The sequence below is a fragment of the Mauremys mutica genome, chromosome 4, assembly GCF_020497125.1.
Source record: "Mauremys mutica isolate MM-2020 ecotype Southern chromosome 4, ASM2049712v1, whole genome shotgun sequence".
Taxonomy (NCBI): Eukaryota; Metazoa; Chordata; order Testudines; family Geoemydidae; genus Mauremys; species Mauremys mutica.
The window spans coordinates 115069298-115083149 of record NC_059075.1 but is presented as its reverse complement, the minus strand read 5'-3'; the positions used below and the strand labels follow the sequence as shown (position 1 = coordinate 115083149).

The 13852-nt window shown below is 49.1% G+C and overlaps 1 protein-coding gene across 1 annotated transcript in view; it reads right to left on the bottom strand.

Moving 5' to 3' along the window:
- Positions 1–13852, bottom strand: part of IGHMBP2 (immunoglobulin mu DNA binding protein 2) — a 92883-nt gene that overhangs the window by 69642 nt on the left and 9389 nt on the right. The window contains exons 3-4 of the mRNA XM_045014104.1: positions 11386–11578; positions 10333–10430 (exon numbers count right to left, since the gene is read on the bottom strand). Coding sequence (XP_044870039.1) covers positions 10333–10430; positions 11386–11578 — 291 coding nt within the window. The remainder of the gene's footprint in view (positions 1–10332; positions 10431–11385; positions 11579–13852) is intronic.

The window sequence follows — 13852 nt, the reverse complement described above, 5'->3', positions numbered from 1 at the left end:
TAGGCCCTCATGTGCATAGGGGAAATGAATACATATATGTCAGGCCTCTCTTCCAATCAGTGCTCTGCTTGCAAATTTTAATCCTAACAAATAGACAGAGTGTGCAAGGGCCTGTTCACACACCCAACATCCCAGGGCTTGGTGGCTGTGAGTCACACAGATGAGAAGCTGGAATCTTATCGCCATTGCAGCCCTGGTTTGGGACAAGCCAAAACCCTTTTCAGTGTCAGAGCAATGAGGAAGCAGTTTGTAGGGAGAGTTATACAAGGAGCCTATGAAGTGGGATGGTATCCCTCTAGCATGTGATTACCCAGATCCCTTCGAACTCTAAGGGCCAGGTTGCAAACCCCTTACAGTGATGAAGTCATCCCACTGTAGTCAATGGAAGTACTCCTGTACCTGCTCACCAATGTAAGGAATTCAATTTTCAACATGTGGAGGCCTCTCAAACCTGAGGGGTTCATTGACATATATTCATAGCTGTAGTGACATTAAAGAGACTCACACACACGTACTGGTAGAAGAACAGATCCCATTCAGCTTCTCCATTATAACCTGAGAGCACCTAAATGACTTTAAAAAGGGGGTCATGGGGGGCTTAACCCAGAACAAGATGCTCTCCTCTCTGTTCCTAATGAGTGCTTAGATGGGGCATGTCACAACTGGACACATAAAAAGATGGGAGGGTTTCTTGCATGGGGCAGCTGCTTCCTACTCCAAAGTGTGCTTTGCAATCCTCCCTGACGCCTTCACAGACACTACACATTAGCAGTGCAGTGATATGTAAATCCAGTGTGCACTAGAAAGAGAGATGGCATATTTGGGGTTCATCAAGTGAAAGATTGCAACAACAATCTGGTGTAAATGGAGAATCAGGGCCGCCCGGGGTGGGAGGGCAAGTGGGGCAATTTGCCCCAGGCCCCGCAGGGGCCCCCATGAGAATATAGTATTCTATAGTATTGCAACTTTTTTTTTAATGGAAGGGGCCCCCAAAATTGCTTTGCCCCAGGCCCCCTGAATCCTCTGGGCAGCCCTGTGGAGAATTACCCCACAAGAACATTAGAAAAAGTTCTGCAGTAAATCTTCAGCGGTTCTGTCACACTTCTGCTGATGGCTCAGCTTCTGCCCTTAATCACTGCTGCCTTTTTAAATAAGTTCTTTAAACCGTGTACTCTTTGAGCAATAAAACTCAATTGGGATTTCAGCAGCACCTTTTCTTGCTCGAGATATCCACAAGCTCTTCCCAAAGTAATGAATGTGGGTAGCAAAACAACCGCACAACCAAATGCAGCAGCCACTCTGTCCTCAGCACTGGCTCACCATCAGACCAAGTCAGCAAAACAGATTCTTTTGTGACATGCCTTTGATCAAGCCAGCATCAGGATCCTGGGTGACCCACCTACTCTTCCCACTTTCTCCTGGACAGCCTCAAGAGAAAAGCTACAGATTCTGCTACCCTCTGCTGTGCAACTGCATAGTTAGGCCTGTAACATCACAAAAGAAGTTTGAGTGATTCAAGGATGTGAATCCCTATTCTAGTGCCCTAGCTGCATTCAACTAATAGCACAATGCTGACCCCTGGTGGATAATAGCATAATTTATCGCCTTGCACATTAAAGAACTCCAAAACCCTGTTAGTTTCAGCATATACACACAGGATGGAATCACTCCAAACACACTGAAACGCAGCCACCTCTAGGGTGTAATTGAGCAGCTGGAATTAAGTGTGGGATATATTTAGAAAGCTCTAAACAGTTTGGGCCACAGCTGCATAAGGGATGGCACACAGCAGTTGTAATCAAGCTGTTTTAAAAGGGAGAGAGATCCTGGCAGGGCAGTCTCCATGAGGAGACTCTGGAGCTTGCTGCCTGTATGGTTTGACAAGACCAGGACTTCTTAGAGTTCAGAGCCTGCCATTAGGAATATCTATTCTCACAGGCTTCCCTGGAAGCAGCAGAATTAGGTATTTGCTGTAACTGTTCTGAGGAAGGGTTAGTCTTTGCAATAGACTTATTTCATCTGGGCATATTATGTCCAAAAGCTGCTTGTTATATTACCCTAGATTACTGCATGAAGCATTATATTTGTAGCTTCTCTGAAAGATCTTGTGTTTGTGTTAAAGATATTTATTCTTGGTTGCAGTTTCAATCATTTTACAGTGCTGTAGGCTTGGACAGGCGCTATTAGAAGTGTAAATAACTAAAAATTAAATCAATAAATAACACTCAGTAGTTTAGGATGGGAAGTGGATATTGCTGTATCCAGCTGTAATTGCAGTTTGTTTTAGAGATGAATGTAACTAGTCACACTGGGATTTGCCATAGACATAGGGTCTATCATGCCTAGGGCCCTACTAAATTCATGGTCCATTTTGGTTACTATCACAGTTATAGGATTTGAAAAAAATCTTAAAATGTCATGATTTTAGCTATTTAAATCTGAAATTTCATGGTGTAATTGTAAGGGCCCTGACCCAAAAAGAAGTTGTGGGGGGGAGGGGTCGCAAGGTTATTGTAGTGGGGGGGTTACAGTACTGCTACCCTTACTTCTGTGCAGCTGCTGGCAGCGGCGCTGTCTCCAGAGCTAGGCAGCTGGAGAGCAGCGGCTGCTGGCCAGGTGCTGAGCTCTGAAGGCAGAGTGGGCCGGGAGCTGGGCCCTCAGTCAGCAGCTGCTACTCTCTGGCTGCCCAGCTCTGAAAGCAGCAGTGCAGAAGTAAGGGTGGCAATATCATACCATGCCATCCTTACTTCTGTGCGGCTGCTGGCGGGGCACTGCTTTCAGAACTGGGCAGCTGGAGAGCGGTGGCTGCTGGCCGGGAGCCCAGCTCTGAAGGCAGAGCTGCTGCAAGCAGCAGTGCAGAAGTCAGGGTGGCATGGTAGGGTATTGCGACCCTGACTTCTGCGTTGCTGCTGACGAGGTGCTGCCTTCAGAGCTGGGCGCCTGGCCAACAGCCGCCATTATCTGGCCACCCAGCTCTGAAGGGAGCACAGAAGTAAGGGTGGCAATACTGTGACCCCTCTAAAATAAAGGAATTGCAGGGGAGTCCTAAGGTTGTGTCAGGCCCCCCAGTTTGAGAAACACTCGTCTCCCCTGTGAATCTGTACAGTATAGGGCAAAAGCGCGCGCGCGCACACACACACACACACACACACAAAAGATTTCACAGCAAGAGACCAGATTTCACGCTCTGTGATGCGTTTTTCATGGCAATGAATTTGGTAGGGTCCTGTGACAGGGTGCTGGGCAAGGACTGCTTAATCACCCCCTGCCACGCCCACTCCAGTTAAGGGGAGTAGATTGAAGTTGGTTGAATAGGCCTGTGCCTGCCTGGCAACTAACAACAGCTGCCAGCCTAATTAGCCAGGCGAAAAAAGGGCTGGGAAGGGAGGGGGAAGAGTGGCTCTGGTCTGCTGCTTGTAAAAGCCTGGCTGAAACAAACCTGTATATAGATAGTAATGTGGTGATGGGAAAGAGCTATAAATACAGTGCACTGGTGATTGCATCGGCCTGACAGACAGGGCCGGCTCCAGAGCCCAGCGGGGCAAGCACCCGCCTGGGGCGGCCCTTTCCCGGGGGGGCGGCAGGCTGGGCCGGCGGACCTGCCGCAGTCATGCCTGCGGGAGGTCCACCGGAGCCCCGGGAGCAGCGGACCTGCCGCAGGCATGACTGCGGAGGGGACGCTCGGCCGCCAGCTCCAGTGGACCTCCCGCAGGCATGACTGCGGACGGTTCGCTGGTCCCGCGGCTCGGCTGGACCTCCCGCAGGCATGCCTGCGGCAGCTCAAGTGGAGCCGCCGGACCAGCGAACCGCCCGCAGCTGCGGGAGGTCCAGCCGAGCCGCGCGACCAGCGGACCCTCCGCAGTCATCCCCGCGGGAGGTCCGCTGCTCCCGCGGCTCGGGGGCGCCTCCCGGGCATGACTGCTTGGGGCGGCCGAATTTGTAGAGCCACCCCTGCTGACAGACCCTGACTGGTTTGCGAGGGCAGCAGGGGCAGAAGCAAGAGGGGCCTAGCTGCGCCTCGCTAAGGCCCTAATCATGCCTATGCTTCAGAAAAGTGCCATGGGATCTTAAAACAACCTCAAATCGTCAGAATTTCAGCTTTTCCATCTTTTGAGGGAGGCAACACCTCCTATGGCCCAGTGTTTCTTAATACCTTGCTGGTGCATGCAAAGAAGCACCTTCTGAATCACCAACATCACTTCCTTCAGCACAGAATTGCTCCTCAGAGCCCTCCCCTCCCAATATTGACTGGGTCTGGCCCTGCTCAGCTTGTGCGCTCTAAAAAGATCACAGCCAGAAGTGGTAGAAATGCCTGCCCAGCATCGAACAGCAATAGCAGTAAGACAGCAGAGGTAGAAATGCAAGTTATACGACCGCTGATGCAAGCCTAGTGTGTCTAAAGTTCAAGGGAGAGGCCCAAAGAAACTCAAAAATGAAAGGAAGTTAGAACTAGGCCTCAGTAGCTGGAATTCTGGTGGGAGACATCCCTGTGCCTTGTTGCTACTGAACTGGAGTTCATTCCACTACTGGTGGCTAGGATTTTCTAGCAACACAGGGACTGAGAGAAGGGCAGCGCACAGATTACTGTCAGCAACTCTGTACATCACTATGAGTCTGGGTGGAATTGCTTAAAATTGCTATTACTGTATTATAACCATTTTGTGCCAAGTGATTGTTTCTTTATGCGGTGCAACATCACAAACTGTGGCTGGATGCTGACTGTTAATTACTTTAAGGCCATGTCTACACTAGCTTCTTCTTCTTTGGCTATCCCTCAATACAAGGAGGATGTATGCCAAGGGGGTTCATTGGTGAGTTTTTAAGTGGCTGAGGAGCCCAATTCTTGCCATGCAGATTTTCCCACAGATGTGAAAGGTGTAATATTCAAGAAGGAGACAAATTGTTGTGCAGGAACTACAGAGGTTTTGCTCTCCTCTCCATCGCAGGGAAGATTCTTGCCCAGATCCTACTAAACCACCTCCTCACCCTTGCCAAGGAGCTCCTCCTTGAATAACAGTGTGGCCATCCCGAGGCACAACCGACATGATCTTCATGGCAGGGCAGATTCAGGAGAAGTGCAGAGAGCAAAACCAGGAACTGTTCATGGCATTCATCAACCTAACCAAGGCCCTTGACTCTATCAATTGTGATACCCTATGGAAGGTGCTGTGTAGGTCTGGCTGTCCACAGAAATTCATTTCCATCATCAGACTACTCCATGATGGGATGACTGCCACCATTTTGTGCAACGGCTCAGAGACCGAACCATTCACCATTCACACTGATGTCAAGCAGGGATGTGTCATTGCTTCAACACTCTTCTCCATTTAACTTGCCGTGATTCTGATTCTCATTCGTGACCACCTTCCTGATGGAATCGGGATTGAGTATCATACGGATGGCCAACTCCTCAATCTTCGATGTCTCCAAACAAAATCTAAGATCATGAGAATTGGCATTACTGTGTATGCAGATGACTGTGTCATTCTTGCACACACAGATGCTGACCTGCAAAGCACTCTAAATCTTTTTGCAGATGCCTATCACAGCCTAGGTCTCTCTTTCAACATCAGGAAAACCAAGGTACTCTACCAGCCCTCACTTGCACAAACTACTCTTCGTACTCCACAAATCACCATCACCAGAGAACCCCTAGAAAATGTGGACCATTTTCCGTACCTCGGCAGCCACCTCTCCCAACAGCCAGCACTGACACAGAAATTGAATACAGGATCCACTGTGCCAGCACATCTTTTGGAAGACTTCTCAAATGAGTCTTCAATGATAGGGATCTACAAACAGGTATCAAGATCTTGGTTTACAAGGCAATTGACATCCCCACCTTCTCTATGGGTGTGAGACCTGGGTAACCTACAGACAACATCTCAAGCGGCTGGAGTGTTTCCAGCAGCGCTACCTCAGGAGGATTCTCAGGATCAGCTGGGAAGACTGACGCACTAACATCAGCGGTCTCTCTGCAGCCAACATCAGCAGTATAGAAATGCAGGTCATGAAATACCAACTCTGCTGGGCTGGCCACTGGGTATGTATGCCTAACACTCGCCTCCCGAAGCAAGTACTCTTCTCTCAGTTAAGTCAGGGAAGAAAGGCTCGCGGAGGGAAATGGAAACATTTCAAAGACGTAATGAAAGTACATCTTAAAAAGGGAGGCATCAACCCAACAAACTGGGAGGACATGGCGTGGAACAGAACACAGTGGCACCCCACCATACACCAAGCCACAGCTCACTCTGAGAACAGATGTGCTCATGAGACACAGATGTGACAAAGGAGGAAAGAAAGGGCACAACACTCCAGCCAACAACTATGTCTCCTCCAAGATTACACCTGTCTTTACTAGCCCTTATATCAGCAAAACTTTTGTCACTCAGGGATGTGAAAAACACACACCCCTGAGAGACATAAGTTTTGCTGGCATAAGTGCTTGTATGCACAGCGCTACATCAGCGGGAGGCGCTTGTTGAGCTGGTTTTATTATGTCAACTGGAGAACTCTCTCCTATTGGCATAACACGGCTACACGAGTGCTCTTACAACGGCCCAGCTATATTGGTACAGCTGTGCCACTGTAAGCTTGTAGGTGTGGACATTGCCCGGGCTACGATTCGCTTTGTTGGATTCACTGTCCATCTAATCAGCTGGGAAATGAATTAACCAGGCCTAGCCTGTGTGTGACATATGCAGCCACTTATATAGATCCTTAAGCCACAGTATTTGGCAGTTTACACATTGGTTCTCAAAATAACAAAAGCTGTTAAGACCACATTGTAAATCACAGTACATTTCATTAGAAGATAACTTAAACCCATTGACCAGTTTGAGTAGCACAAAAGAGTGTCTAAGCTATTACAATTCTATTTCTTTGTGCTCTGGTAGAATTTCCAAAGAAAACCAGCCTCACTAATCTTTCGCAAAATGAAAGATTTCTTCTCCAGGCCAAGAGGCTATATGCCAGGAATCAGTCCAGTAAAGAAATCTACAAGGAAAGCACACAATAGCTTGAGGACTCTGCCTAGCTGCTAACGTACCTACAGCAACAAGAAATTACTGTCCCCCCATCTGACTCTGTCTCTTAATATTGCTAGTGAACATCATTTGACATTCACACTGAGCTGCTGCAACATGTGTATCTTTAGGGTATGATATAGCTTAGACTTTATACCTCCCATCCCCACTTACAGCTCTATCACTAATGAAACCCTGCTCCATGTGTTTGTTATTTATCATCTTGGTCCTTAGGATTTCCTGTTCTCTGACCTCCTTGCAGCTCAATTCTTCCCCATTCTGTCTACTCAAAGTTCGGTGTTCAAAAATCATGTTCCTCTCCTGCCATTCTGACCACATCTCCTCTATTCTTGAATCCCTTCCTTGGATTCCATTCTTCATCCTCAATATTAAGTACAAGTTATTCTTCCCATTTGCAGAACTCTCCCCTGCCTACATTTTTTCTACACCTCTCTCGCTCCCTATGGTCCACCCACACTTCTGTCATGCACTTGACATCTACTCCCGAGTTAGACCAAAATTTCAGCCTCAGCATTAGCACATGAAGCATCTTTGATGCGTCTATCCCGGCAGATAATTGCATCTTCTGATTCACAAAAGATGTACTCTTGGTCCTTAAAGGAGATGCTCTGCTATGTCAGAAAAGGGGCATGAAATGATTTAACATTTTTCCAGTCATGTGTCAGAAAGCACAATTGTGAGACACAGAATTCTCTCTATATACATTTCCTTGCTGTTTGTAGAATCTTATCCCCGTCTAAGATAAAAAGCATCACTTGGAAACTGCATGGGGCCTTGATGATCTAGTGATCAGAGAAGACAGGACAGGAGTTTGGTCAGTGTTTATATTTAAGTTCTGAACCTTCTTTCCCCATGAAAAAGAGAGAGAATTCTAAGTCTTGCATACTGCACTTTACCTTCCAGCCTCGCTTTCTCTTTGGGCCTGATTCAGAGCCTACTGAAATTGATGAGAGTCTTTCTGGTGATTGCAGTGAGCTTTGGATCAGACCACTTATTTGTTCATTTCCGCCTCACTGCCTCCTGTCATGCTCATTTCCTCCTCCATGCTGATTTAAGTCTAGATGGCATGTTATCAAGCTCAGCCTCAATTATGAGTGTCATTTGCATAATCAGCCTTGCTCTGCGCTTCTCCTACCCCTCTGTAAGGATGATGTCTAGTCTCCTTCCACAGATACTGACAAACAAGATTGGAAAAGATTTGTGTTTTTCCTGCTTAGGCCAAAACAAATGTTTTAAGACGTATATTTGGCATCGATCGCAGAGCTCCACAGATCTAGCCGGTGAGGGTAACCCACAAAATAAAGACAGTGGCCGTGCAGCCCCATGGGGAGTCACTGCACAGGCTTCGGGCTCTCAATATAAGGAAGTAGGATCTGGGATTCAGTAGGTGGCGCTCTTCACCAAGTTGCTCCTGAACCAATGCATCAAAACAGTGTTAGAAGACACGGCTGCTGAAGTCCCCTTCTTTAAGGTCATGTTAGAGTGGCCAAACTTTTTGATCCAAGGGCCACATCTGGGCGGGGAAATTGTATGCACAGCCATGAATGCAGGGCTGGGGCAGGGGGTTGGGTGCAAGAGGGAGTGTTGGGTGTGGAAGGGTGTGCGGTGTGCAGGAAGGGGCTCAGGGCAAGGGGTTGGGGTGCAAGAGGGGTGCAGCAGGGGGCTCAGGGCAGGGGATTGGGGTGCAGGAGGGGTTGGGGGGGGTGTAGGCTCCAGCCCGGCACCACTTACCTCGAGCAGCTGTGGGGTGGCAGCGACATGCAGCGGGGCTAAGGCAGGCTCCCTGCCTACCCTGGCCCCGCACTGCTCCTGGAAGTAGCCAGCATGTCCAACAGTGGCTCCTGGGGGGGGGGAAGCAGGCGGCTCTGCCACATGCTGCCCTCACCTGCGGGTACCATCCCCGAAGCTCCCATTGGCTGCGGCTCCCTGTAACCGGCCAATGGGAGTTGTGGGGGCGGTGCCTGCAGGCAAGGGCAGCACATGGAGCCCTCTGACCCTCCTCCGCCAGGGGCCACAAGGACATGCTTCCAGGAGCGGCGCAGGGCCAGGGCAGGCAGGGACCCTGCCTTAGCCCCGTTGCACCACGGGGCTGGCAATCCTGTGGGCCAGATTGAAAGCCCTGTCGGGCTGGATCTGGCCCACGGACCACAGTTTGCCCTCCCCTGTGCTAGAGAGCCTAATGATTATGGGGCTGACCCAGCCAGGTGCTGGGCACCCTCAACTCATGGAGTCAATGGGAGCGAAGGATGCACTGCGCCTTCCAGGCATTATATAAAGTAAGATCATTATTATTCAAAGCCAGGTCAGTGCAGCATCTCCCTCTTTAAGCAGAAAGCGTGTATACTGGAGATATAAATGGAAGACATGCTTTGCCCGTGACTGTGGTTTGGTGTTTTAGGGTGATATGCCACAGCTGTCATATTACAATTCTGCTGATTAATGCAGCTAAATTTGCATATTAATCAATATACTCAATGACTGGGAGTAAAAAAAAAAATCTGCACAGTCTCTACAACACATCTGGGCAATTCATAGATTATTATTATTTTTTTTTTTTTAATCAAATGAGGTCGTTCTGCCAACATGCAGGAAATGCAAAGTTAATGACTAGGGCCCTACCAAATTCACGGCCATGAAAAGCACGGACCGTGAAATCTGGTTTCCCCCTGTGAGATCTGGCCTTTTGTGAGTTTTTTACCCTATGTTGTATAGATTGCACAGGAAAGACCAGTGTTTCTCAAATTGAGGGTCCTGACCCAAAAGGTAGTTGCAGGGGGGTTGCAAGGGTTTTTTTGGGGGTGGGGGGGGGTCGTGGTATTGTCACCCTAACTTCTGCGCTGCCTTCAGAGCTGGGAATGAGAGTCTGTGTGAAAGGGGGAAATGTGAGCTCATGCGTGATGCTCATGTACAAAGAAGCTAAGTAATCAAGATGAAAGAAAACATAGCTGCAGGCACAGAGCACAAGGAAGTTGTGGCATGAAGGACAACAAACAGGACCTCCACCAATGTGTAGAAGGAGAGGCAATAGGGATAGCATAATTCTCAATCAATGAGCTAGGGCAGGGATTGATTGGGCACTGTATAATGGGTCATGAACGATGAGCTAGTGAATAGGATCCTGGACTGGGACTAAGGAGAAATTGATTCTATCCCTGGCTCAGCCCCAGACTTCGGGCAAGTTCTTAATGTGATCTGTGGGCAGAGGACTTCAATCTCCAGAACTATCAACCCAACACCTTCCACCAACATTGCATCCATTTTCAGAAAGAGAAATAAGAGTTCTTACTTGTTTCACCGGGAGCACTTGGATCAGAGGAAAAGAAGAGGACATCAATAAGATTGAATGCTGGACCAGAGTGATACTGATTTAGTGTGTTTAAAGCTCTGCCAAAGAAGAGAATATAAAAGTTGCAAATGTAAAGGGGATTCCTTCAGAAGCTCCTTATCATCCAGAAATCCTGGTGAGCAACAGTAACATTCCCTCCCTCACAAGAGACCCTTAGTGTCTAACCATCTAGACATGGATCCAAGCCACAATGTTCAAATCTGAAGTGGGACTTTCCCAAGGGTGTTCAGGCCTGAGGGCTTAGTCTGGGCCTCTCTCCACTAGCAATTGGTTCCTTGGTTTGGTTGTTAAGCTAGAAGCTATCCTTCTGGGCCTTTGCGCCTCCCCCTAGCCACACACAGACCTGGCATGTGAATAAACTTTGCATTCTAAAAAGGGCAACTGTCATGGATTATAGTGCAGGCAGGTGTCAGAGCACCTAGGCCTGTACTAAGATTAACATGGTACAGCTTCAGTGGCTGGAGTATTACACATCCCATGAACGGGGACTGTGCAACTACAGTAATACCTCAGTGGTACTCGCTGAAGCGGTACCTCACGAGGTATAGCCCAGTGTTATTTTGCACCGTGTCTCTCATAGAAACTGCATCTGAAAATGCTTTATACAGATAAATAATCTAATCACAGAGTTACACAACGACAGACAGAGAAAAATTATAAGGTACAGTGAGAAGGAAAGGACAGGTTTTCAGAGATCTAAAAACAAGATGGAGAGATAATGAGGTGGAAGGAGGCAGGGGGGGAAGTTCCTGGCAGCAAAAGCTGCAGCAGAGAAACTCTCCCATCAGTAGAGGCAAAAGTGTACAGAAGGACAGAGAGGGAATGTGGTAGTGGGAGGAGAGAGAGGAATCAGATCAGTGAGGTAAACTAAGGCAAGTCCCTGGGGGGTTTCCTAAAAAAGAAAAGCAGTTTTGAACAGGATCCTGAACTGAATGAGCAGCCAGGGATGTTGTCTGAGAGTGTGAGTGATATGGAAGGTAGGCAGCAGCTTACTTTTTCAGCCTCTTGTAGGTGACATCATTGGCTAGCTTCAGCAGGCGGTAGGAATTCTCTTGGCTCAAGCTCAACAGGCCATCTCGAGACTCCTCAAAGGCGACGGTAACTGATTTGGGGGTTATGCGGGTCACAATTCCTGTGGAAAGTGGATCACCCTGACCAGCAGATTCATAAAGACCCACAATGTCACCTGCAAAAACAAGCCACAGCAGAGAACAAAACTCAGTGCACAACAGGCCAAATGCTGTTCACTAGCCAACACAGATGAGGTCTCAAGAGGAGCCTCTCTGAGGAGACAGTGAGCCAGTCCTCCAGCTGCTGTAAATCAGCATAGCCCGTTGAAATCAGTGGACTCCTGCCAATGTAAACCCACGAGGATCTTGCACTTTTGTTCACCACCAGGTTAACGCTTGTATCAAACTCCTAAGGAAAGGACTTATTCTCTTAGATGACAGAGAGCCACTCCTTAAAGCAGGGGTGGGCACACTTTTTGACCCGAGGGCCACATCTGAGTGGTGAAATTGTATGTAGAGCCATGAATGTAGGGCTGGGGCAGGGGGTTGGGGTACGGGAAGGAGTGGAGGGAGTATGGTGTGCAGGAAGGGGCTCAGGGAAAGGGGTTGGGGTGCAGGAGGGGGCTCAGGACAGGGGGTAGAGGTGCAGGAGGGGTGCAGAGTGTGGGAGGGGGCTCAGGGAAGGAAGTAGAGGTGCAGCAGGGGGCTCAAGGCAGGCGGTTAAGGGGGTTCAGGGTAGGGGGTTGTGATGTGGAGTGCAGGAGGGGTTTGGGATGCGGGCTCCGGCCCGGCGCCACTTACCTCGAGCGGCTCTGGGGTGGCAGCGGCGCGCAACAGGGCTAAGGCAGGCTCCCTGCCTGCCCTGTCCCCGTGCTGCTCCTGGAAGCGGACAGCATGTCCAGCAGTGGCTCCTTGGGGTGGGGGGGGCAGCTCCACCACGCACTGCCCTCGCCTGTGGGTCGTCCCCCCCCCGAAGCTCCCATTGGCCGCGGTTCCCCGTTCCCGGCCAATTGGAGTTACGAGGGGCGGTGCCTGCAGGCGAGGGCAGCACATGGAGCCCTCTACCCCCCTCTCCTCCAGGGGCCACAGGAACGTGGTGCCGGCCGCTTCCAGGAGCAGTCCAGGGCAGGCAGAGAGCCTGCCTTAGCCCCGCTGCCCCACGGGGCTGGCAATCCCGCAGGCCAGACTGAAAGCCCTGACGGGCCAGATGGGGCCCGGGGGCCATAGTTTACCTATCCCTGCCTTAAAGCAACAACCCAGATACATACCCCTTCCCTTTCGCCTCCTCTTTCATTCCCCCTCCTAAAATATTGATTCATTCTGGGATACATTCTGCCCTGCACAATGAGAAGTGTTCAGACACTAGTAATCCCCAAACCAACTGCACTGGACTTCATCTCATGCCGGCTTCTGTGCCAGGGACCAGCAACAAAGTGCTCTTCCAGAGCCAGCACTCAGGGAAATGATGTGCATTTACCAGGCTCGGGGGGGAAGGGGGGGGGCTTTTCTGAAAGCTCTTGTTTCTCTGAACTTCAGAAAATTTATTGCAGACAGCTTTTTTCTTTACAATGACTGAGAGGACATGACATTGTGCTCCTTCCAAATTACTGCTCTGCTGTATGTCAGCTGTTAGGGCTAAGAAACGAATGAGCGAGACCTGACATTCAGATGGAATCACAGTTCATTTTAGCTTAGAGATAGGCCTCTGCTGATGAAGCTACTTGGTTTAATTATGAAATGGTGGTTTAACGAGATGGATGTCTGCCAAGAAAGCAACTTAGCTGTAACCACTAGGTTGAGTCCATCTAAAATTATATTTTTGAATCATGAGCTACAAGAAGTTCTAGTTAATAAGACCTATTAAATCTTACTTTAAAATGATTCCATACTTATAATTTACCTCTGCAACAGTGTTATTCCTCTTTGAATAGTATTGATATATGCCATTTTTTGCCCCCGTGGCAAGACACAGATTTATGCCAAGTCGTTTTAATTTCAAAGGTTCCTCTGTGGGTTGGAGTCAGGCTGAAGAGAAACATTTTTAATTAAACCCTAAAGTCTGTCTAATACTAAAAAAGCAGGGTTGTAATCAGAAAAAGGTCTGTGCTCCCATGGCACCTGTTTAGTCAATAGATCTGCTGCCTCTGGAGTAGACTATGCCATGGAGGTACAGCCCTGCAATGAGGACAGTGCAGTCACACCCTCCCATGGGGACCACAGGGAGGACACCTCCCTGAACTCTCCAGCATGCAGGGGGAGCATGCTTAATAGTACCTTTATGTGGTAAAGACTATATTATACTTAATACCCCTTTATGAGGTGCAGCCTGCTCCTCTCACGTGCTGGTTCTGCGCTGTGGGTCAGTACAGTGGACGTGAAAGGCCAGGACCCACTGTCTCTCCATCCCCAGAGGAGAAGGGAGGAAACAGTCCCTGTGCGCAAGGACAGCA